At 41.6% G+C, this 22,121-nt stretch overlaps 1 protein-coding gene across 1 annotated transcript; it reads right to left on the minus strand.

Moving 5' to 3' along the window:
- Window positions 1–14,971: 14,971 nt before the first annotated feature.
- On the minus strand, window positions 14,972–21,748 carry LOC134079675 (butyrophilin-like protein 2). Its single transcript, XM_062535769.1, has 9 exons — window positions 21,571–21,748; window positions 20,415–20,765; window positions 20,093–20,248; window positions 19,726–19,845; window positions 19,413–19,460; window positions 18,832–18,864; window positions 15,855–16,187; window positions 15,173–15,238; window positions 14,972–15,006 (listed from the first exon to the last, which is right to left on the minus strand). The coding sequence occupies exons 1-9, from the start codon at window positions 21,746–21,748 to the stop codon at window positions 14,972–14,974; spliced, it is 1,320 nt and encodes a 439-aa protein (XP_062391753.1).
- Window positions 21,749–22,121: the final 373 nt, after the last annotated feature.

A 22,121-nucleotide genomic window follows, 5' to 3' on the forward strand; every position in this document is an offset into this window, starting at 1 on the left:
AGAGTCCTGAAATTTGCTTCTGTCTGCTCTGTGGTGATTACTGTCACCTCGGCGTGAGAATTCTGGAGCGGTGTTGAAATCCTCGATAATGAGCACTGCGTGTGACAACCTCTGAAACGTGAGGGGAGACGGCTTGCCTCATGGATATTTCAGCGCTGACAAACGAACACCACCTTCAGCTCGACTTGCTCCGAGACTGATCCCATGGTAGTCCGTGTCAGTTCTGACATCCGGCGGAACATTAGCATCCATCTTCATCTTCATCTTCATCTCTCATCTCAGCAGCAGCTGCAGTGTGTGAAATCTCAGTGTCCCGACTGATGATCAGTTAACGTTTCCTGAGCGAATGGGACTTGTTTTGTAGTCATGCTCTTCAGGCTGCACAATGACATTGACGACACAGTGCGTTGGTGACTCGGGCCTTTGATGAGCCAGAGAGAGAAGGCTGTTGCACGTGTTGCGCTGTTGCTACCTGTGGCTTCTCACAGCAAATTCAAGTCACACGCACCTACTGTACCAACACACAGCACCATCCAGATCAGGTGGCCACCTATCCCCCCGAGTTGCATTAATGCATAGTGTTAGTTTAGAACGGCCTGCTGCCTGGATGCTCACCGCGGTGACTTTTTGCAGTCACATGAGATGACACATCTAAAGCAGCTCTGAGTCATTCCAGATTGCTAGATGTGCTTGTTTAACAAACATCACCCTGTGTAGCCTTCCAAGGACCCTGTTTCATACTTTTGTACTACAGTGGATGTAAAAATGTTTTATTGATATCTTGGAAAAGTTTACTTTCCCCCCTAAATTCATTTTTAAAAAGTGGATCTTTCATATATTGATTCATTAGATATAAAGTGAAATATTTCAAACCAAGAGGTCATAATATAGATATGTCTGCAGACTTGATAGTCGTCCAGAGGGCACTCACTGACACCCTCCACAAGGAACAGTAGGCAGGGGGTTCCCGGAGTGCTATATGCAAGCATGTTCGTGAAAAGCTAACTGGAAGGGGAAAGCGTGGTAGGAGAAGTGCATACAATACAAGGGGCCGTAATGAGCTACTGGCCGCTCACTGGTGGCTCCAGCGCACGCGGTTCAGTCGCATCATTCACTCTGATGTGGTGTTCATGAAGTTGGGTGTTGAAGTGCATGTACTGCATTGTGACAGAAAGTTAGAAGAGAGTATTGTCAAGTCGATTCAAGATTCTGGGGGAACATCACAAGGAGTGGACTAAGGACATGCCAGTGTAAGGCTACTCCTGGATCAGAGACAAGGGTTAGAGCGTCTTACCTGGTGAACGAGACATAGAACTGGACCGCTGCATTTCATTTGGATATCAGGGTCCAGTCAGTGTCCCCAGCATCTGGATGAAGAGTGGAGAGGCACAGAATTCAAGTTGTTTGAGGTCCAGTCGGATGTTTCCACAGTAAGTGGTGATTTGGGGTGCTGGTGTTGGTTCACTGCGTTTCATCAAGTCCAGAGTCAATGCAGTCTTCTACCAGGAGGATCCTTTTCCAGCAGGACTTGCCATCTGCTCACAGTGCCAAAACTGGTCTGCGTACCTGCAGTATTAGTGTGCTTGATTGGCCAGACAACTCGTCTGACCTGAACCTGTAGAGAATCTATGGTTTATTGTCAAGCGGAAAATGAGAGACTCCAGACCCATCAATACAGACGACCTTAAGGCTGCTGACAATGCCACCTGGGCTTCCATTACTCCTCTGCAGTGCCACAGGTGATTGCCTCCATACTGCACCACATCCATGCAGTCATTTGTGCAAAAGCAGCTCAACCAAGTATTTAGTATATAAATGAACCATTTTAGATGAGTCAGATTGGACAGATTTCTGCATTACCGGTATAACCTCTTTATTCTAATATTTTGAGATGCTCATTTTTTGTTTTCATGAGCTATGCACTATTATCATCCAGATTAAAACAAAAAATGGCTTGAAACATCTATGTGTAGTCTATATCTAATGAATCTAGAATATGAAGGATTTACTCCTTTAAAATTAATTGGGTATGAATTATGTGATATTCAAATGTTTGGATACCAACCTATATTTTATACTTTTTGCTAGGGCTGTTAAAATAAGGTGTTCATTTCGCTTAATTAATAACAGAAATAATAATGCGCTAAAAAAACCCTGAACATTGATTAATTGCTTTTTATTTCGTCGACATTTGTCCCAGTACAGTCTGGTTACAGTGACAAAGGGAGGCAGACGAGAAAGCATTGCTTGCCACTCCTGTTGACAGGAGAATCATTCTCTACTGTTTCTTCAATAGGCTGGACAAAAATCCACATGTTTATAAAAAAAGGACAAATCATGGGGGGTATACACACATTACCTTGGTGTCAGGGTACTGCACATGTCATTGACAGTGAGTGGAAACTTCGGTCATTTACATTTGTCATGACCAAGTCATACTAAAAGTCTGACACCAGGCACTATGCTGATGCCATGTGCCAAAGGGGAAATTATAGTAAAAACGAGATGTTGAACTTTAAAGTCTATAATTTGGTTTGGCTCTTAATTGATTCCCTCATCTGCGAAAATAGTTTTTAAAATATGTGTCTGCAGGTAAGAGAGACTGTTTTGATAGCGAAAGAGGAAGATCGAGAGGAAAGATCAGAACACTCGAGGGCAACTGAGACCTCTGTCTTCTCTGATTAACTTTGTTCAAACCATCGGGAATAATGAGAAGTCAGAGAAAGTGACTGCACTGTGTGTGTGAGAGAGAGAGAGTGTGTGTGTGTGTGTGTGCAGGCCTTTGTTTGTGTGTGTAGTTTGCTTCTAGCACCAATCTTGCGCTTAGTATACTCAATTAATATTGATGGCATTGTTGGATTCATTAGCCCAAGTGACTTCAGGGTGTGTGTGTGTGTGGCATACATACAGAGAAGAGAGAGGGCATCAGAACAATAGCTCCGCACACTCTCACAAAAGCAGAGTGTCTTAAATCCTCTCCATAAGCATCAAATTGCATTAACCAATTGCCATTCAACTGAACTTGTTAATGCAGAAGCATCTTAGAGTGTGACAGAGGAAGAGCAGTTGAAGGAAAACAAATAACCATGGCACTCTCCAGGGTTTTCATTTTGACATTTTCCCTTTGTCATTATATCTGTGACATGAGTCACACAATTTCGCACAAACAGTAGACATCAACTGTACTGAATGCTACTTGACCGTCATGAAGAACAAACATGGCAAGATCATGTAGCTCATAATATATGTATTCATATATGTTACATCCCATGAGGCTATAGGGGGTAAGGGAGGTTACACATAAAGTTTTTTGTTCCTTACGGTTTTTGCAGCATTGCTGCGTGTTTACCTAGACAAACTGTGTGTGCTGGGGTTGGCAATTATGCTCCGTATATGTTTGTTTTTGTGTTTAGTTAGATCATTTTCTCCAGGAGTTTCAACACTTCTCATTTGAACTTTTATTTTGATTTATTAATCAACTTCACTCCATTTGTTTACTTCCTGGCTCTGTGTTTACGTTTTCTCTTTGGTTTTAATTGCTGGGTTCTACCTCTGCATGCCCCTAGACATCAAACAGTAACAGTCCACATCCATGCACAGATACTTCAGTGTGAAATCAGACTGCTACCCACATCACAGGGATCAATTCAAGACCAAACATTAATACATTATTCTATTATGTCACAGATAACGTTGGGGATCAAAATGATGTGTAAGGGCAAAGCCAGGGGCCAGGTGTTACAGACTATGGAGATGAATTCAGCCGTTGCCCGGCCAACTGTTTGTGACTCTTTGTGGTGTTCTGATAAGATGCCATTTGCCTGCTGAGCCAGACACTATTGTGGATTTTATGTGGACTTCAGTATTTTCCACCTTAGAATGCTCAATCATGGCTGCCACTGGTAACCAAGGAGAGGAGTAGTACCTGGGCATAGACACACACACACACACACACACACACACACAGACTGTTGAAACAACACAGTTGCTTCTCTGCAGACAATGCCATATGCACAGATGACTCAGTAGGAATCCCAAAAGCAGAATCCTCACCATACATTACCACACACAGACATAGCCAGGCCATTGTAATCAAACTTCACAAAACTGAACATTTTCTATAAAAGATTTCAAAAGGCTTGAAGGCCATCTCCCATGAACCTTAAAACCCCATTTCCAAATGTTCCCTAGATGAATTTTAGCAAGGAACTGCTGAAATCTCCTTGGACATTGTTGTTAAAGCAAAACAGTCCTCTTCAAATGTGGGCTCTAAGGTTAGTGCAAATAATTGGAAAAACATGGACTATGACATCCAGAGAGCTTCAACTGACCTGGCTCTCTCTGCTCCCCTCCAGTGGGCCTACTAATGCTACCACTGCTCCACCATACTCCCCTTGCTTTTCAAATCATCTAACAGAACAGACATGTGACTAGTGTATGTGTCTCCATTCCCTCCTATGAGGCGTATCTGTTTGAACTCAGCTTAAACAAATATGTCCACGTGTGAGCAAGGAGGTGCAGAGTGGTATGACTTGCTGGGTTTTCTGTGTCTCTTCTCCTAAATGCACAAGTATGACATCACAACAAAGTGATTGGTTGGTCGCAAAGATAGTCGTGGACTTGTCCAGGAGTCAGGACCCAAATCAATATGGTGAGATCTGATTGTGCCATATGAGAGAACAAGGGTTTCTAGAAGCCAAAAAGAATGGGTCAAGCACCAAGTTGGTCATCTTTGTTCAAACCTACAGTACATACAGAAACCAAACCAAAGCTGTCATATGGAGATCAATGTTTACTGTTTACAAAATGAAATATACACAGAGAACACTATTCTACAGTACATTCTGTCAAATATGTTGGAGGTTTCATCATGTTGTGGGGTTGTTCTGCTGCCTCTGATACTGACACACTTGCACACTTGCATAAAGGGAATAATGCAGAAAGATCTATACCAGCAGCCAGGCCACGGCATGAATAGACAATCATATAGTCCAGCAGGAGAAGGAATGATGCAAGATCCACCTTAGCAAGAACAACGAAAAGGTGATCAGGAAAACAGTGGCCTGTTTGGGAGTGCTTCACAGAGTGCTCCTGATCTCAACTGTTGGATCTGTGGACAGCAGCGGGATGAAGTTCAAGGAGTTCAGAGAACCTTGAAGAGCTTTAACATAGCAATGAAGAGGGGGAGAAGCAACAGTTCAAGAGGCTCACAGGCAGAAGATTCAGGGGCCCTCCTCATTACTGCAAGGCTGAGCAACTAAATGTTAGAAAAAGGGAGCTATCAGTACTCCTTAGTGTGTTTCATTATTAAATTCAATGGAATAGCTTACCTCTCACAGACATGCCTTAAGAGCTCTTAACATTTCCAATGCACATCATGCACTGAAACATTTCAGAAGTGCCAGAGCGGTTGGCCAGAATTGTGTCGGATCATCTTCAGAGCGTCAGGGGTCTCAGATGAGTCTGCTCGGGCCGTTGATCTCTTTCTCTCCATCAGCCTTTCATCTTCCTGCACTCCTTTTCATCATTGGCTTTGACATGTTCCATCTCACCTTCTATGTGCTCATGCTCATTCATTTGATGGTTTATTATGTCACCGTGCTTTTTTTTTTGACTCCCCAAAGAATGTGTCACTACTCTTTAACACTGTTCTGATAGCACTGTGATAGTGTGTGTGTGTGTGTGTGTGTGTGTGTGTGTGTGTAGGTGAGTGAGTGTGAATGAGTGGTTGATGGTTGGCTTAGAGGGAGGGAAATGGTCCAACAGTGTAGCGTATAGATAATAGGTGGCCATTTGTTTGTGGGCGGAAAATCTTGCGGGTGTTAGCATGACTGATATGGGAGTGTGGGGGTATTTTAATGGGTCTGAATGGGTGTAATTACGTGAACATGCCAGCAAAGGGAGGGAATGATGCTCGTGCATGTGTGTGTGTGTGTCTCTCTCTCTCTCTCCTTCTCTCTCTTGCACTAAAACGAATGTGTTGTCCCTAGCAGGACACAGAGATGTGTTAAAAAAAACAACTCAAGATGTGTTGTTTTCAACAAGTTGTGTTGTTTTCAACACTTATTGTGTCACAGATAAAGAAGGAAACAACACAAACTGTGCTGTCCCTATCCGGACACAGAGATGTGTTAACAACAATGCCAGTTGTGTTGTTTTCAACATCTTTATTTTAAGAATGTATGTGTGTGTAGCCCTTACATCACCTGACTCTGACATGAGCATGCACAGACATGACCCACCTCTCACTGCCATCAATCAAATAGCACTTCAGTTACCACTCACTTCCAAGAGTTCAGCACCAAGAGGCAGACACAAGATTGCTGTAGAGACAGAAGGAGTAAAAGCATGTAGGCTGGCATTTTGTATAGTAATTACCAAGGAGCCATACAGTATTCATTCATAGATTTGTACAGCCAAAACGGTCTGCCATTAGAAACAATTTAGGAAGGCTACCGGGTTGGAGAAAACTTTTTCCTAGACATGTAGGCGGAGAGACCTCTTATGTCCCAGACTACAGAACAAAGACACAACATATGGGCTATTCTTGTCACCGACACTTCTACATCCAGATCTATCCTCAGAATTCTCTTCAGGAGATCCGGTATCTTCCCTGCATTGTTGATTCATCTTCAGGCTATGAAGCCATCTGTCATGTAGGTGTGACATCAGAGCTTTGAATGATTGGAAGAAGACAGATGCACAACGACGGCACCTGTTTGCGGTAGAAATACTGTATAATCAAATGCTTTGTGAACAGTGATATGAAATAGCTCTGTGAACAGTGATAGGAAAGATTGGCCATAATAGCATACTGAATCACTTTGAGGATTCTATTTTGTATCACTGAACAGTGTTTTGATGTCTACAATTTTGCACAGAGAGGAGAGGTACATAATGCTAAACTAGGGGGGCGCTCCTCCGCTGAGGCCATGCAACTCGGTCTATCCAGGCCAACTATATGTCAGTTTGATATTAGAATAGTATGCTGTGGCATACATTCGTTTATTAATTGCCTGTCATGAGAATAGCTTCACACTATTTCATGAACTTCAAAGGCACAGCTTTGGGCTAGGTCGCCAAGAAATCAATTTCCCTGATTTAAACACTAGAGGGCAAACCAGGCACGAGGCCATTTGATACAAAAGGTCGAGAACGCGAGACTAAATTATTAGCCCGTGAGTCAGATCTACTCCAGAATGTTATGGGTCTGTCCTTGGACCACACTATGCCTTTCCACCAAGCTTCATCGGGCAGGTAGTTTTTGAGTAATCCTGCACTCAAACAAACAACACCAAAAACAATACCCACCGACAGATGTAATAAACTGGGACCATTCTTTTGGAGCAAAGCCCTGTGTTATGGCTGAGGTAGTTCAGGGCAGCCCCCCGGAGTAAATAGCATGGAACCCTCTCAGTTCATCTCACAGTGATTGGGCCTCAAAATGAATGTCAGTGCCATTCTCTGAGAAAGAGACAAGCTGTTGTCAGCGCTATTGCAGCAGGTTGAGGCTGAATTGTCCTCTTACAAACAACTCACCGAGATTTGTTCTTGTTTATTTCCTCCACTTTCACATTGTGTTCCGAATTATGTTTCATCTTTTTCATTCCACTTCAGCTCCTTCAGAAAATAGCTGGTCACGATCCAGTGGCGGAAAGCAAATCAGCTTCTCTGTCCATCAGAGCAGAAGATAAAGCCTGACTGCCTGCTGGATGCTTTTCCCTGCCAGTGGCAACCTGATGAGCGAAGCCATTTCCGCTCTTTGCGTAGAGATGTGGCAATCCATAAATGTCTTTGTGTTTGCCTTTAGGCCAGTGAAGCACAACGACCTACACAGAACAGCCAATTATAAGATAAGAGACCTTCGTCCAGTCTTCATAAAACTACAAGCTGACCTTACGCTAGCCCACCACTCAAGGGGACAGTGAGTCAACACTTTACATTTACATTTTTCATTTTGGCCAAATCGTTAGAGTTAGTGTGGAGGTGTGAGATAAACATGGCCTTCACCAGACGTTGGGTCGCATATTGAGTTCAGCACAACCTGATTTGTCTCCTGTTCAACACTGCAGCTCATTTTCTGCTAGTCTTCCAGGTGGCCTTTGAGTAATAGCAGTAGCTGGTCGACCTGTCTTGACCTGCATTGATATGATTTATTTTCTATCTCTTGCCACTGCCTGGATAAAGGCTGTAGAAAAGGACAGAGAAAGAGAGCAGGAGGCAGCTGGAGGGATCACACATGGACAGTGATGGTTTAATGGTTTTACGAAACTCCCCTTGGATAAAAGTGTCAGCTAAATAAAGGAATCACACATGTTGTAGGCTACTTAACGAGATTCTGCACTGATTTGACTCAAGGATGGTCTTTTGCCACTTATTAATTCTGCCATACTGAGAGCACAATCCAAACAAACAGCAACTCTCCCCAGTGGACCTGCCCCCTTTAGTCCAGCACACTTACACGATTGGTTGGAAATGTCATGTGGCTTTGTGCTTTTGGCGCATCATTCAGTACCCCTTTCAGGTCATTTTTGTAATCCAAAAATGGCAAGCACAAAGCTCTCAAAGATATCCATTAATCTGTGCCACACTGTCATCTTCAAGAGGCCTTACAAGGGGAACAGCAATGGGCTGCAGTCAGAACCCATTAGAGTTGGACGTTGATCAAACAGATGGTCAGATGGCACCCACGTTCTCCACTCCACCCACCAGATGAGCTGGCTGTAAAGCGTGCGGAGCCGGTCTTGTGCACGCCATGCTCTGCTTCTCTCTGGAGAGGCCGGCCACTAAAGCCACTCTCAGCTAAACCAAAGATCCTTCATTGCTGACAAGATGGAGCAACATAATGCATCTCTATGGAAGCAAAATTCGAACAGTTCCTGTCTGCTTAAAGAGGCGTGTTGCAAAGACGTCATAGTAGGATATCGATCGGCAAGCAGTTCAGTTCAAATGTAACGTCACTTTCTAGGTCTGCTTAAAGGGGGATTTCGCCCCCCTCCCCTTTGCGAAAACAGAATGCGGAAATGGACGAACGTTTGCGCCTCTCGCTCCACTTTAACCCTCTCTGGCTAAACTACTCAATTTGTCTGTTCAAAGAAATAGGCACATTGCATTTAAATGCATTTATTGGATTTGAGTTTTGCATTTTGTCTTGTAAATTATGTATTGGAGCCTTTGGCTGTGGTAATATTTTCCATTTCCATACAACTGATCGTGTTGTGAATGTGACATCTCCTGTTACTCCTCCTATTTAAGGACAAATAGCTTAGAGCACATCAGTTGTTGTTGAAGTATTCATACATCTCCCTCTAGCAAACATCATATGACTAATCAACCATACCATGCTAACACATGCTGTTTTGGTTCATTAAGTTTTGTGTCCAGGCCTTTATTATTATTTCTCTGGCTATTATTCAAAATACCCCAAAGTAAACTATGTCATGGTGAGCCACTTCAAGAGATCTGAATGAGGAGGCATGGGGACAACATCTGGGTCTGGGTGAAATCAGGGTATGCAGCACACTCTAAATTATTAGGACATTAGAATAAGCTGGGCAGCTACATGGACTACTGTGAACCAACTGGTACATCTGGACACTAAACATAAAATAAACAAGAAAATCTAGATCCTTAAAGGTATTCTACTTCTTTTTCAACAAGTCAAAATGAACCTACAGTATGGGTTGCACAAAACATGTCCCTGAAGCTGTTTGCACTAAATTCCTCTCAGATTCTACATGATCAGCAGCTCCATTCTCGTCAGTGACAGTCCCTTTCAGAATTCATCCCTTTCCACAGGTGTATTAATCAAGCACCATGCAGTCTGCGTTGATAATCAAGGTGCTTGATACACCTGTGGAAAGGGACCTGATGAAACTCATGAACAGGCTGTTTCTGTAGTTGTTTCTTTAAATGCAAATGATCTGTTGCTGGACACACCCCTCCGGAACCTCTGATTCCATGATTACCTCAACAGGCGGCATGGTTAAACGGCAGGGACTATGAGACGATGACACTGATGGAGGACTCTCCACCAGAAAGAATATGTGACAAATGCCATTGCCTGTTCTGTTTGAATAAAGGAGACATCCGAATGGGTCACAGAGGCACATTATTATATCTCTCTACTGACCCACAAAAAGTCAATGCATGGTTTTGTTTCGCACTTCGATCAGAGACCCAAATGGAAGTAATCCCATCAAAGCACAGAAAAAGTGAGTTTTGCATAATATGGCCCCTTTAAGAACAAATGAAGGGTGCTACATGTATGTGGACAAGTAATTGAGGTTCCAGACTTCAAGTCCAAGTCAACACCTTTGTGGATGTTAATTAATTCTAGGGACTCATTCCCGTTCCCGTTGTTTACTTGTAGCCTCACACCCATTGAGATTTAAGCAGAGATATTAAATATTAAATAACTCTCATCCATATTTGATGAAAAGGCATTAATATCTGTTTAATAAAATTTGCATCTCTCAAGTTGCTTATGGCCGGGGCTGTGAACTCCAGCAAACCAGTACTTGGACATGCAATTAACCCTGAAACAATGAACTCCGATCAACACACTGAGTGACGGACAGGAACGGCCTCAGATGCGAGCAGCAAAGCTTTAAGCAACAATGCTAAAAAGCAGATCTCCCTGAGAGCATGAGGAGAGAGGCGAGCGCAACAATTTGCATAGAGACCAACCCCCAGTGGCTTCTCACCGACCCAATTAAGCCAAGAAAGCCTGGTCGTGCCGCTCGCTGGGCTAAGAGTCAAGTCATTCCCAGCACAAAAGAGAGAGCTGAGCCAGGAGCGGAGCCTGGTGTTCATTATTCATGCTCACCAAAGGCCCTGATTCAGCCGAGGCGGCCCAGCAACACGTCTGGCCTGTTCATCTCAATGCAGCAGGTTGGAGAAGTTTCTCGCTCGCGCTCTCTCGCCTTTGCCTTCCCCTTTTATCTTTTACACACTTTTTTGCTCGTCTGTCTGTGAAGTTATTGCACCTCTGGCCCTGTTATCGTAATGCAGACATTATGCTTCCTCCTCCTCTCCTCCAGTCTGCCTGAGAGAGACAGGGCATGACGCTCATTCCTGAGACCCGAATAAACTTAATGCACCATGTTTGCAAGGTAAGTACTTGGTAAGAAAAGCAGAACAACGATACAGGTCAAAACTATTTGGTGAAGGGTTACAGAAGTCAATTGTTATTACTGGCTAATTGGCAAATATTTTACAAATAGGCCTACTGAAACTACAAATACTGTTTCAGATCCATGATTCTTTTAAACTTACTTATGGGTTATCTACATTTACTTATGGATATGATGGTATTACTGGGTGGCTACAAACATTTAGGAACACTAATGTTAATAAAGGGTATGATTCTAGAGGTAATTACAGGGTCATTCACAGCTATTTGAAAGGTCGTATAGGTTGTGTTGGCTGTACTGTAGCCTACTTTCCTCAATATATTAGTACTCCATGATACACTGTAACATGAGTGTGCTGTATATTTAAGGAACACTTCTATCTTCTACCTTTTAATAACTGATTGATTGATTGATTGATTACTTTTTCCATCTCCAAAGAAAAATTATGATGTTACAGCATCAATTATTAATATTAACATATCCCATCCACAGATGCATTAGCCGCCAGATGCAGTATGTACAGTAAGTACCCTTTACTTTGCTTCAGCTCCTCCTAAGTGCACTGTTTGTGTTATGCTATACTGTATGCTTCTCCTAAGTAGGCTAATTGTAAGTAACGCATGATTACGTTTTGCGATACAATGAATGTTCAGATACTTTAAATTACCCAGTAATCTGCATTATTATCATACCCTTTACTCATCCTTTTATATGTCCTTACACATATTACAGGTAATTAACCTGTAATATGTGGAGCTGATGCATATCTGATGGTGGTGACAAAAGCCTAGATTTGTCATTTTAATAAGTTAATGAATGACATTTTTTATTTGTAAATACATTTCTCAAATAATTTCCTCAGAAATCTGATGGTTTTTGACATATCAGTATTGCGACATGAAAGATGCTCACATGAATATTTGCAATAATCAAAAACGATGAACATTAATCAGCATCCGTCTGACACTGATGTATTCCAAAGAGGTGAAATGGGGTCCTTCAGGGTGGCAGTCCACCTTAATATTGTCTAATTGTATTACAATTTAATGAATGTCTCAAAGCACTGACATAAGGTGAAGACTGTGAAATCTAAGAACAAGCAAGTGTCAGTTTGAAAAATAAGTGATGTTTTATCTGCTGTTTTTCATGAAAGTCATTTTCTTTGTAAGCCATTTGTAGTCCTTTTTTAAATAGTTTTTAGATTAGTGGTAGTACCATTGTGGCTATAGAGCTGAGCTAGCAAGCAGAAGATTGAGAGTTTAACTCAAGACCACCACTGTGGTGCCTTAATTTGAGCAAGACACCTGACCCCATGTTGCCCTGAGCAGACTGGCCCTTGTAAGAACTGACATACTGTGTGTAGGTCACTTTGGAGAGGAGCATCAGCCGAATATGTGAACACACATTTGGTATCAAAATGATTTGAGGGATACAATTGTGTTTAAATGCATTTTCATTTTTATTCTTATGTATGATTAAAATTATGCTAATTATTCGACTTGAAAGGAATTTCAATTGAGGAACATGTTTTGTGCCATGCCTTATAAATGACTGCAGTAAACAAGAGTGAGTAACATTACAAAAAAACGTCCCCCATCAGCCTGACAAATACATACATTTTTAGTGTAAGGCCAAACTTCTGATAGAGAAAAATGTTGGCCATTCGTCTGATAAAACTATAATTAGACACTTATACAACACAGAATTTCATTTCATTTTCAACTGGTAATGAGTTGAAAAGCAATTTTGGCATAACAAATAATAAATTAGTTCACAAATCCATTTGTTCATTTAACCAGACCATCTTACATATAATAAATAGAGGATAGAAAGAGAGAAGATAGAATGTCTCATCATTTTAGTGTAGTGTCTTTCCTCTGTTTTAATCTGCTCATCTGTGTCCCTATGACAGACCATAATCCAAACAATAAATGGCTGGGTGTGATTGGCTTACACCTACAGTAGGTACTGAAAAGCTGTGTTTTTTTAGTTAGCCAGCATCTTGTCTATTACAGTTTTTCTCAAATGCTAAAACACAAAAGCCAATCCTCTAAACCGAATGACCAGTTGCCTAAACACATTTACTAAATCTAGCCATAATTTTCCAATATCATAAACATATTTCACATGAAGACACAATTCACAAAACACAATCCTCCGTTCTCATAAATCTTAACACATTTTCCCTTGCTAAAACACATGTTGCAAAAGAACATATTCTCAAATGAAAGTTCATGTGATGCAAAATGCTTGCCACAGTCAGCAATAATTGAACACGATGAACACACCTGGTGTCATTTATTACACAGAACGACTCCAAATGGCAGACACTTGTTGCTAATGCTGTGACCAGTGGAGGCCTTCAAACTCCCCTATCACTTTGAGCAGAACCCTGGTGAGAGAGAGTCCATCAACTTGAAGCCAGCCCGGTAGAGATAGAGACATGCAGGATAAACTCATAAACATCAATGAGGAGTAAACATATCCCAGTACATCTAGCATCTCAAGTATGTGTTGTGTTAGGTTATTTTAAAAGTATTACTGTACATGCAAGACAGTTTGATCACAATCTTGCTAGCCATGCCAGCAAGTTAGATGCACATATGAGTTGTTAGCACATTCTCCCATTGGATCATCAGATTAGGACAGAGTGCGCTGTGCAGAACACCATTTACATTTTCAGCCTTTGCTCGAGGTCAAGTATTGTTGGTACTACTGTAAAAAAGACAGCACTTTATGTATCATATCAAGTTAACATGCCCACAGAGTGTAGCACTAGTACCTGGCTGCTCTAGCTGTTGGTTGCAGCAACTCGAGCGAGGTACAGTAGCACATTTTGTTTCATACCTACAGTGCTCTCATTCTACAATAAATATCACATTCAACAGCTTATATATATTACATAATATATTAAAATATTACATGATGAGACATTTTGATCACAATCTTGCTAGCCATACCAGCAAGTTCATGCACATGATATATAATTCACTGAATTTTAAGATATTTGTCATCTGCTTAACAAGTCAAACTAGACTGGCATACAAAATGAAGGTGAAATGACAAGACAAAGTCACAATAAACTTTTAGTGTAAACTGTAACAAACTACTACAGTGCATGATGAAATGCACAATATACCATAATGCTTAGCTTAACATTTGCTCCCCTGCTGAAAAAGCAGCTAGAAACTGGTTTTAGCTGGTCTTTGCTGGTTTTCTTCCAGCTCTAGCTGGTCTTTGTTGGTGTACAGTAACTGGTTGGGCCCCCCATGTGGATATGACGTTCTGAGGAAGATCGTCATGCTGGTGACCACCCTGCCTAGCATGACATTGTTTGTGTACAACGGTAATGCTCGTTTGCTAGAATGACCAACATAAGCATGGTCAGTTAAACCAGCAAAGTAAGACCAGCAACACCAGCTATAATGACCAGTTTGAGGTGGTGCGACAACCAAAACCAATTGAATTACCATCGTTAACTGGGTAATCTAGCTTGACCAGCAAAACATACCTTCAGCTGGTCAACCATCATAGGGTGGTCAAACAAGCTGATCAACCAAACCACCTTACGCTGGTCAGGCTGTTTTTCTCAGCAGGGTCAACCTACCCACAGCAATAGTCTTTTTTCCTGCTGCGTTACCCATAATGCTATAACTACATAGGCTATAATAACTTCTGTCACTGAAGTCATTGAATCTGTCTCTACAAGATTCATATTGTATATGTAAATAGAATATAGTGTAATTGTAAATGTAACCTTAGGTAAAGATGGGGGAGAGTGAGTAGTGTGTAAAATATTAGCATAACTGCAGTGCACAGGTCTTCAGCGTGATGGATCAGGTGGACAGACTGCAACTGCATTCCAAAGAGCCTAGAACAAGGGGAAAGAAAAAGAGACAAATGAAGTGTGCAGGCCTGTGAGCTTTGCAAGTAGGTAACCTATGAAATTCAATGTACAGTATATACATAGAAACCAGACCATTATCCATGATGGTAAATAACTGCGATGCAAAGATTATTCAAGCACCATTTCTAACCAAGCTCCTGGGCAGATGCTTCCATTTCCAGTTTATTTTCCTCAATGAACTCGAGTCCCCCTGATCCTGTGGTGGAATAAAAAAAAAAGCAACCTTTGGGAAACTATGACGCCAAGTGTAACTAACCTTTTTTTCCATGTATAGAATGCATTCTTCTACCAAACATAATAATTTATTACAGAACTGTGCAACATCCTAATGCATGACAAACACGTTTGTGGACAAAAGGCTGAATATTCTTCTCACTTTTTAGACAAAGGACACTATTTTCATGTAATATGTAATATGTTATACAGTATGGCTTTGTATGTATGCATTTTGTAGTACAAAAGTTCTGTCTAGGTTCGTTGCACTTGGTACCACACAAGAAAGTAATTCTCTGAATACTGCACGCGTCATTACGCTTTGGCATTATTCTACTGTACAGGACACTTTGTACCATTGCTGCATTGTCCCGCTGAACACTCATTGACTTCAGCTACCTGAATGCCGTGTCCTCCATTATCCCTTACTTGGGTAAAGCATTTGTATAAACTTAAATGAGCAAACTTTGTGTACTTACGTGGATAGATGTAAAATTCCTGACTTTTATCTGAACAAAAGTACAATCAAAATTCATATTAGTAGGATTTCATTACTTTGTGGGTGTTATTATGTCAACACTGTGACATGATAGTCATACCTTTGGCATAAGGAGCATGCCTAATTTCTATGGCACACTCATTGTACTCTCTATGGATGACTTGGCACACGTAAGTCCCCTTGTCCTCTGGATTGATCTTCCTCAGTTCCAGGAATATCTTCCCATTCTCCAGCATTTCCTTGCAGAGGCTTACTCTGCCTTCATAGCCCCTTCCTTCTTTCTCCTGGCCATTTTGGTACCGATAAATACACTCTGTACATTTAAACCACCGGATCTCCATGTCAACAGCACTTTTTTCAGATGAGAGTTGACAAGATAATATGGCATTTGCATCACATGAACAGTGGACGGCGACATCTGAAGGGACCACTTCTGGATAGAGAAAAGGATATTTTAAATTATACAAAATACAATTTATGCCCAGTCCTGAACATTCTCTCTGCAAAAATAAATCACACTTGTCAATTTGTCTCCACATACACACAAACACACCAAGATACCCTACACACACAAAGAGGCATATACTGTATGTGTGTGTATATGTAAGGGATAATCAACGACGCGCCGTGCGTTTATAGGAAAATAATGCACGTTCGAAGTGGTAATAAGGACCCGACGCCGCAGGCGGAGGGGACTTTACACTTTCGATAAGTGCATTATTTTCCTATAAACGCACAGGGCGCGGAGTTGATTATCCCGCTTATACCACTGCTACTATCATATTGCCGCTGTCTTAGATACAACGTATTCAAGATATTCAAGTGTAACGAGGGCAGCCGTGGTGTACTGGTTAGCGCATCGGGCTTGTAACCGGAGGGTTGCCTGTTCGATCCCCGACCAGTCCACCACGGCTGAAGTGCCCTTGAGCAAGGCACCTAACCCCTCACTGCTCCCCGAGCGCCGCTGGTTGGGCAGGCAGCTCACTGCTCTGGGTTGTGTGATTCACCTCACTGTGTGTTCACTGTGTGCTGTGTGTTCACTAATTCGGTTAAATTGGGTTAAATGCAGAGAACTGAATTTCCCTCACGGGATCAAAAAAGTATATATTCTATTCTATTCTATTCTATAAGCCCAAAAAAAAGGAACTACTTCATAGCCGTGCGGTATATAGAAAAATAATGCACGTTCCAAATAGCGCATCACAATAGGAAATTTGACCAAGCAGTGGTATAAATATATATACATATTTATACTGTATATATATATATATATATATATATATATATATATATATACAGTATATCAATTAAAGGAATATGCCACCCAAAAATGAAATTAAGCCAGTCTCGGTCACCCCCAGAGTTAGAGCAGTGAAAAAACCCCGGTTAAAATCCGTCCGGGCATTCTCCTGCTTTGGGAGCAGCATTTTTAGCTTTAGCTTAGCACAGTTGCTGTAAATGAAGGCTGTCAGTGAGCACGTCCTCCAAAAAAGTGACCGAGACATCTACATTTTTTTCTAAATATATCTTGGGAGCCGTGTGTTCAAAACGAGTACAAATCATAATGCAAAATCGAACGAGGCTATTACCTGGGCAGATCTTTACTTGGAACTATATTCAGCCTCATCGCCGGCGAAGCACCGCTAGCTAGGCGCAAAGTTCTCACGTAGCAGTCTTGTAAACTCCCAACTTCTAGATTCGACTGGAACTTCACGGGATGGGATTCAAGTGGTGTAGACGTCTCGGTCACTTTTTTGGAGGACATGCTCACTGACACCCTTCATCTACTACAGCGACTGTGCTAAGCTAAAGCTAAAATCGCTGCTCCCAAAGCAGGAGAATGCCCGGACGGATTTTAACCGGGTTTTTTTCACTGTTCTAACTCTGGGGGTGACCGAGACTAGCTTAATTTCATTTTTGGGTGGCGTATTCCTTTAAGTTCCAATACGACAATGATTGATATATAATGAATGATTGTCTGAGTCTCCATATGCTCCTCACTTTCAGCCTGATTCTTTGGTACCTCGGACAACAGCAACCCTAGAGAGAATATGAAATATGTGAAGAAATTAGTGTTATCTACAAAACAACAACTAAATAACTAAATATATATATTTTTTACCACATTGATGAGATAATTTTACAGTTTTTTTGCTTTAATGTGTCAAATCGGACATCAAGTTTTATAAACAATTAACACACAGGCCTAAACAGAAGCACTCTGGAAATTAGACACATTTTGTTTCCAAAAGACTCGGAACACTTGCAGCATTCCCCTCCCACTTCCCCAGGCCTCATCTACATCAATGATAATCTGATGAGCGCCCTCAGTGCTTCAACATCCCAATGGTCATGTTTTGTACTGCTTTGCCATCTGTGACTAATCTGTAAACCTATGAACTCTTTAAAATAGCTATTACAATGCTTTCCAGAAATGCTCCATATATCTAAAGTGACTCTTGTGAGTGATTTTACTGTACTAAATGATGTTTTCTAAACAAAGCTCGGGAGGAGCCCTTAGGGACGATTGACACCAATTAACTCACCGCGCCTTCCGCTCCAAGGGTATTTAAGCCGGCCTCCTTTTCTATCATGCCACACGCCCCGGCGTTCGCAAAAGTCACCCCTCCTCCTGCCCCTACTCCTCCATTTCACTGATAGCCCAGTCACTCATCCTCCTTCCTTACACAGGGCTTTAACGCGATATCCGCTCCAGGCATTTCAGGACCACGGCCAGCTACCTAGCCAAACATGCTGTTAACGTTACACCCAAGCACAACAAATCATACCGATGGGCGAACTAGTGAATAACTTCTTAGGCTTCTAGTGTTCTTGGGAAACATGACCCTGGCCAATTTAGGCAGGAGGCACAACAAATATAGCTACATTGTTGAATGTTTTAAGTTTTTTTCAAATACTTCATGAATTTTACTATAATTTATTGTATCTTACATTAAAATTATTCCAGTAAAAACTGTCATGAATTTAACATTGAAGAAAATGTTTATAAAACACTGAGTTGAAAAATAGTGTAATTGGTTTTCAGAATTGCAGGTCATGACAACGTAATGGATTACCTTCTGGGTCTGGATCTTTTGATTTTTCCAAACCTATGTACAAGAATAAGGTGTACAATTAGGCACAATAATATGTGAACACAAAGTGAAATGTGCTTTTATTACAACTACATTAACTACTACATCTACTACTACTACTGCAATTAATTCACCATCATCACCTTCCCAAAATAATGGCATAAAATGTTTCCAGGTTTTTCAGACTTAAGCCATTTTAGGAAGGTGACATTATAACTTAAACAGAGCCTTAAACATCAAATTTTACGGAGACTATACAGTACATACCTTTTCTGTACAGGACAACAGCCAGAATAACAGCCATCAGAAATAGTACCAAAAAAAGAACAATTAAGGAATCTTTCCAAGGGCCTGTATAAGAAAAACACACACATTTTACTGTTAATTCCAAACGCACCTATATCAGGAGTCTTGCACTCTAGCTTCATGATGCCTGTGTTTTATTTCACAGTGTTCTCTATATGCAGCAGCTGCATTACAGATCTAGTCCACCAAGACCAAACAAACTAGTGTAGTGAGTTTGAGGTCTGTAATATACTCCCATGTCTGAACAGGACTCTCACCTTCACTCTTCTGTTTCAGACTCTCCCTCTCTGCCAGTATCTGGTGCACTTGAGGTTGAAAAGCAAAACATGGTTTACAAAGTAACAGTGCACTGAAGAATATTCAAACTATGCATTGCGTTCACACACTCATAATGACTGGGAAAGAGAGGGAGAGCCTACTTCAATCCCTTCCCAGCCTTGCTCCTCCACATGTGCATTCTAAGTCTAACTTCAACTGTATGGGAGTTGACTGTTGTACGTGCCTTTGTCACCAGACTTCTCTGATCTCTTGAGGCAACACATGTTATGTGATGTAAGGATGTATCTATACCTGTCCCTGGTAAGAACCTGCTCTCTTTTCTCTCATCTTCAGAGAGACCTACAGAGCACGCAATCCACTCAGAGGAAGAGTGCAGCAGCCAGGAAGTCACACTCACAAGTCCATGGGCATCTGAGAAAAACATTGCAGACAGAGAACATTGATAATGACTAAAAGCTGTTGTCCAAACATGTGGTACACTGTGTTTGCTGCATACTTGGCTGAAAATAAATGCTTCCTGTGTACTGTAGATGCAAACACAGCTTTTGTCAGTTTAAATGAACAGTCTGTCTAATTTATTAATTAACTCACCACATAATGCACATCCATACATTTGAGGTGTATAGTGTTTCAGAATACAGTACATTACTGTACTTACCTGTTGCAATATGATAGCTCTTGCTGGGGATTTCGGTGCCTCCTGGGTTTCTCCAGGTGAGTGTGGGCTGTGGTGACCAACCCTCTGATTCACAGGTAACGTTCACCTGCCCACTGCCACCATCAGAGACTGAAAGGACCGGTGGAGTGCCCATCACTGAAGGGAGAAGTGCAGTTGGGTGATCGGGAGAATTTATTTATCTTTGAGCTCAGAGCTGTGATTGTACAAAAGTTTCTGATAATCAAGAATGATAAATCACTGTATTATTAATGCGATGTTGCAGTAACTAACAGTAATGTGAAGTGAAGTTTCCACTCCTCACCTTTCACAACTAGGTGAATTCGGGCCTGCTGGTACGTTGTCTTAGCTGAAACATAGCAGACATAATCTCCACTGTCTTCCAGTTGGACTTTGTCCATTTCCAGGGACAAGATTCCCTTTTCCAGCTCCCCTGTCAGACGCACCCTGCCCTTGTACTGAGCGTCAGCAGGCTGCTGCTGGATCTGCTGTTTCTGGTAAAGCAGAACGGGAGTTTTGAACTCATGAGGCCGGTGCCAGCGCACCTCCAGTGAGTCAGTGAACGCCGGAGAGACTGAACAGGGCAGGATGATGGAGGAGTCCTTCCAGGCATAGAGTGGCCCATCAGGAACAGACACAGTGAATGTGTCAGGGACTGTGGAGGGAGACGGTCAAAGAAGACTTTCACAATTGGATTCCACAAAATATTACATTGACATAGATAGATAGATAGATAGATAGATACTTTATTGATCCCCAAGGGGAAATTTGAGATGTATTTGGCTTAACATATACTGTAGATGTTTTTCGTAATCTAAAAATGTGACCATGCTTCATATTATGTACATGTGTAAAAGTGTGACTACTTTGAATATTGCTAATACTGCAACATACTGTAATGTTAGGTAATGTGTAAACAAAGTGAAGAGATCCTTTCAGCACCAGATCAGATCCACTGTCATTGGTAGCTGACATGACTGCATGTACACAATACAATTTAAGCAACAATACAAGCCACACAACGTTACCTTGTGTGTTCTTTTTTACCTCAGAGACTGAATTAAGATTGGTTAAAGCAACATGAAATCCGAAAAGGCCCTTACCCGATGCGCCACTACACACAGGTAAAAGGAACAGCAACCACAGCATTCCTGACAAAGACAGTAAAACAAGACATTAGTAATATTCAGAAAATGTTCCACAACAGATGAATTGAAGATCTCCTCTGATGTGCAAAAGATCTTCTACACAGCTACGATGGAGTCTACCCTCTCTGGAGACATCATGGCCTGGTACGGAAACAGCAAGTCCCAAGACAGAACGGCCCTACACAGAAAGACATGGGCCAGTTTTCCCAAAAGCATCGTAAGCAGGTAGGTCGTAAAATGTGCAGACTGATTCCCGAACCCTCATTGTAATGTAACGTAATGTAATGTAATGTAATGTAATTCTTGACTTACCTACAGTACAGGTGCCTGTTGAGGTGGTCACGATCATGGCAACCTCATCAAGGACAAGGAGGTGGTTATCCCCAGCCACATCCCCCTTGCTGATCCTTGACGTATCAATTGTAACTGTTGAGGTGACCATGACCATGGCAACAGCAACAAGCAGGAGGTGCTCATTGCAGCTGCACATCCCCCTACGGACAATTGCACTCATTGATGCACTTATTCCTACTGCACTCTACCTTTTAATTTCACTATTTTTGTGTATTTTTGTCAAACCTACTGTATTCCCACTCTTACTGCACTCCTTTTAAATTTTCCTTAAATTGTTGTTAGAATTTTACCATGTTGTAAGTCACTTTGGTTAGTGTCAGCCAAATGTAATATAATGTAATGTCATGTCATGTAATGTCATGTCATGTCATGTCATTGCTTAAGAACGTCATGAAAACAATTGTAGATTTACGGTGATCCAGAGTACTCGTTACTGGCTAAGAACTTCTTAACAGGTAGGCTACTTCTCACCGAGGTCACCGGCAGGACATGGAGGGATCTTTATCTTT

Source organism: Sardina pilchardus, chromosome 1, assembly GCF_963854185.1.
Source record: "Sardina pilchardus chromosome 1, fSarPil1.1, whole genome shotgun sequence".
NCBI lineage: Eukaryota > Metazoa > Chordata > Actinopteri > Clupeiformes > Clupeidae > Sardina > Sardina pilchardus.

Bases quoted from the DNA above. Each gene is read 5' to 3' on its own strand.
- LOC134079675 (XM_062535769.1), bottom strand. From the start codon at position 21,748: ATGTGCAGCTGCAATGAGCACCTCCTGCTTGTTGCTGTTGCCATGGTC. The intron at 16,188-18,831 runs GTAATCCATTAC...TTCTCTATCCAG, and splicing joins AAAAGATCCAGACCCAGAAG to AAGTGGTCCCTTCAGATGTC. The intron at 15,007-15,172 runs GTTAGAAATGGT...CCCTTGTTCTAG, and splicing joins AGCATCTGCCCAGGAGCTTG to GCTCTTTGGAATGCAGTTGC.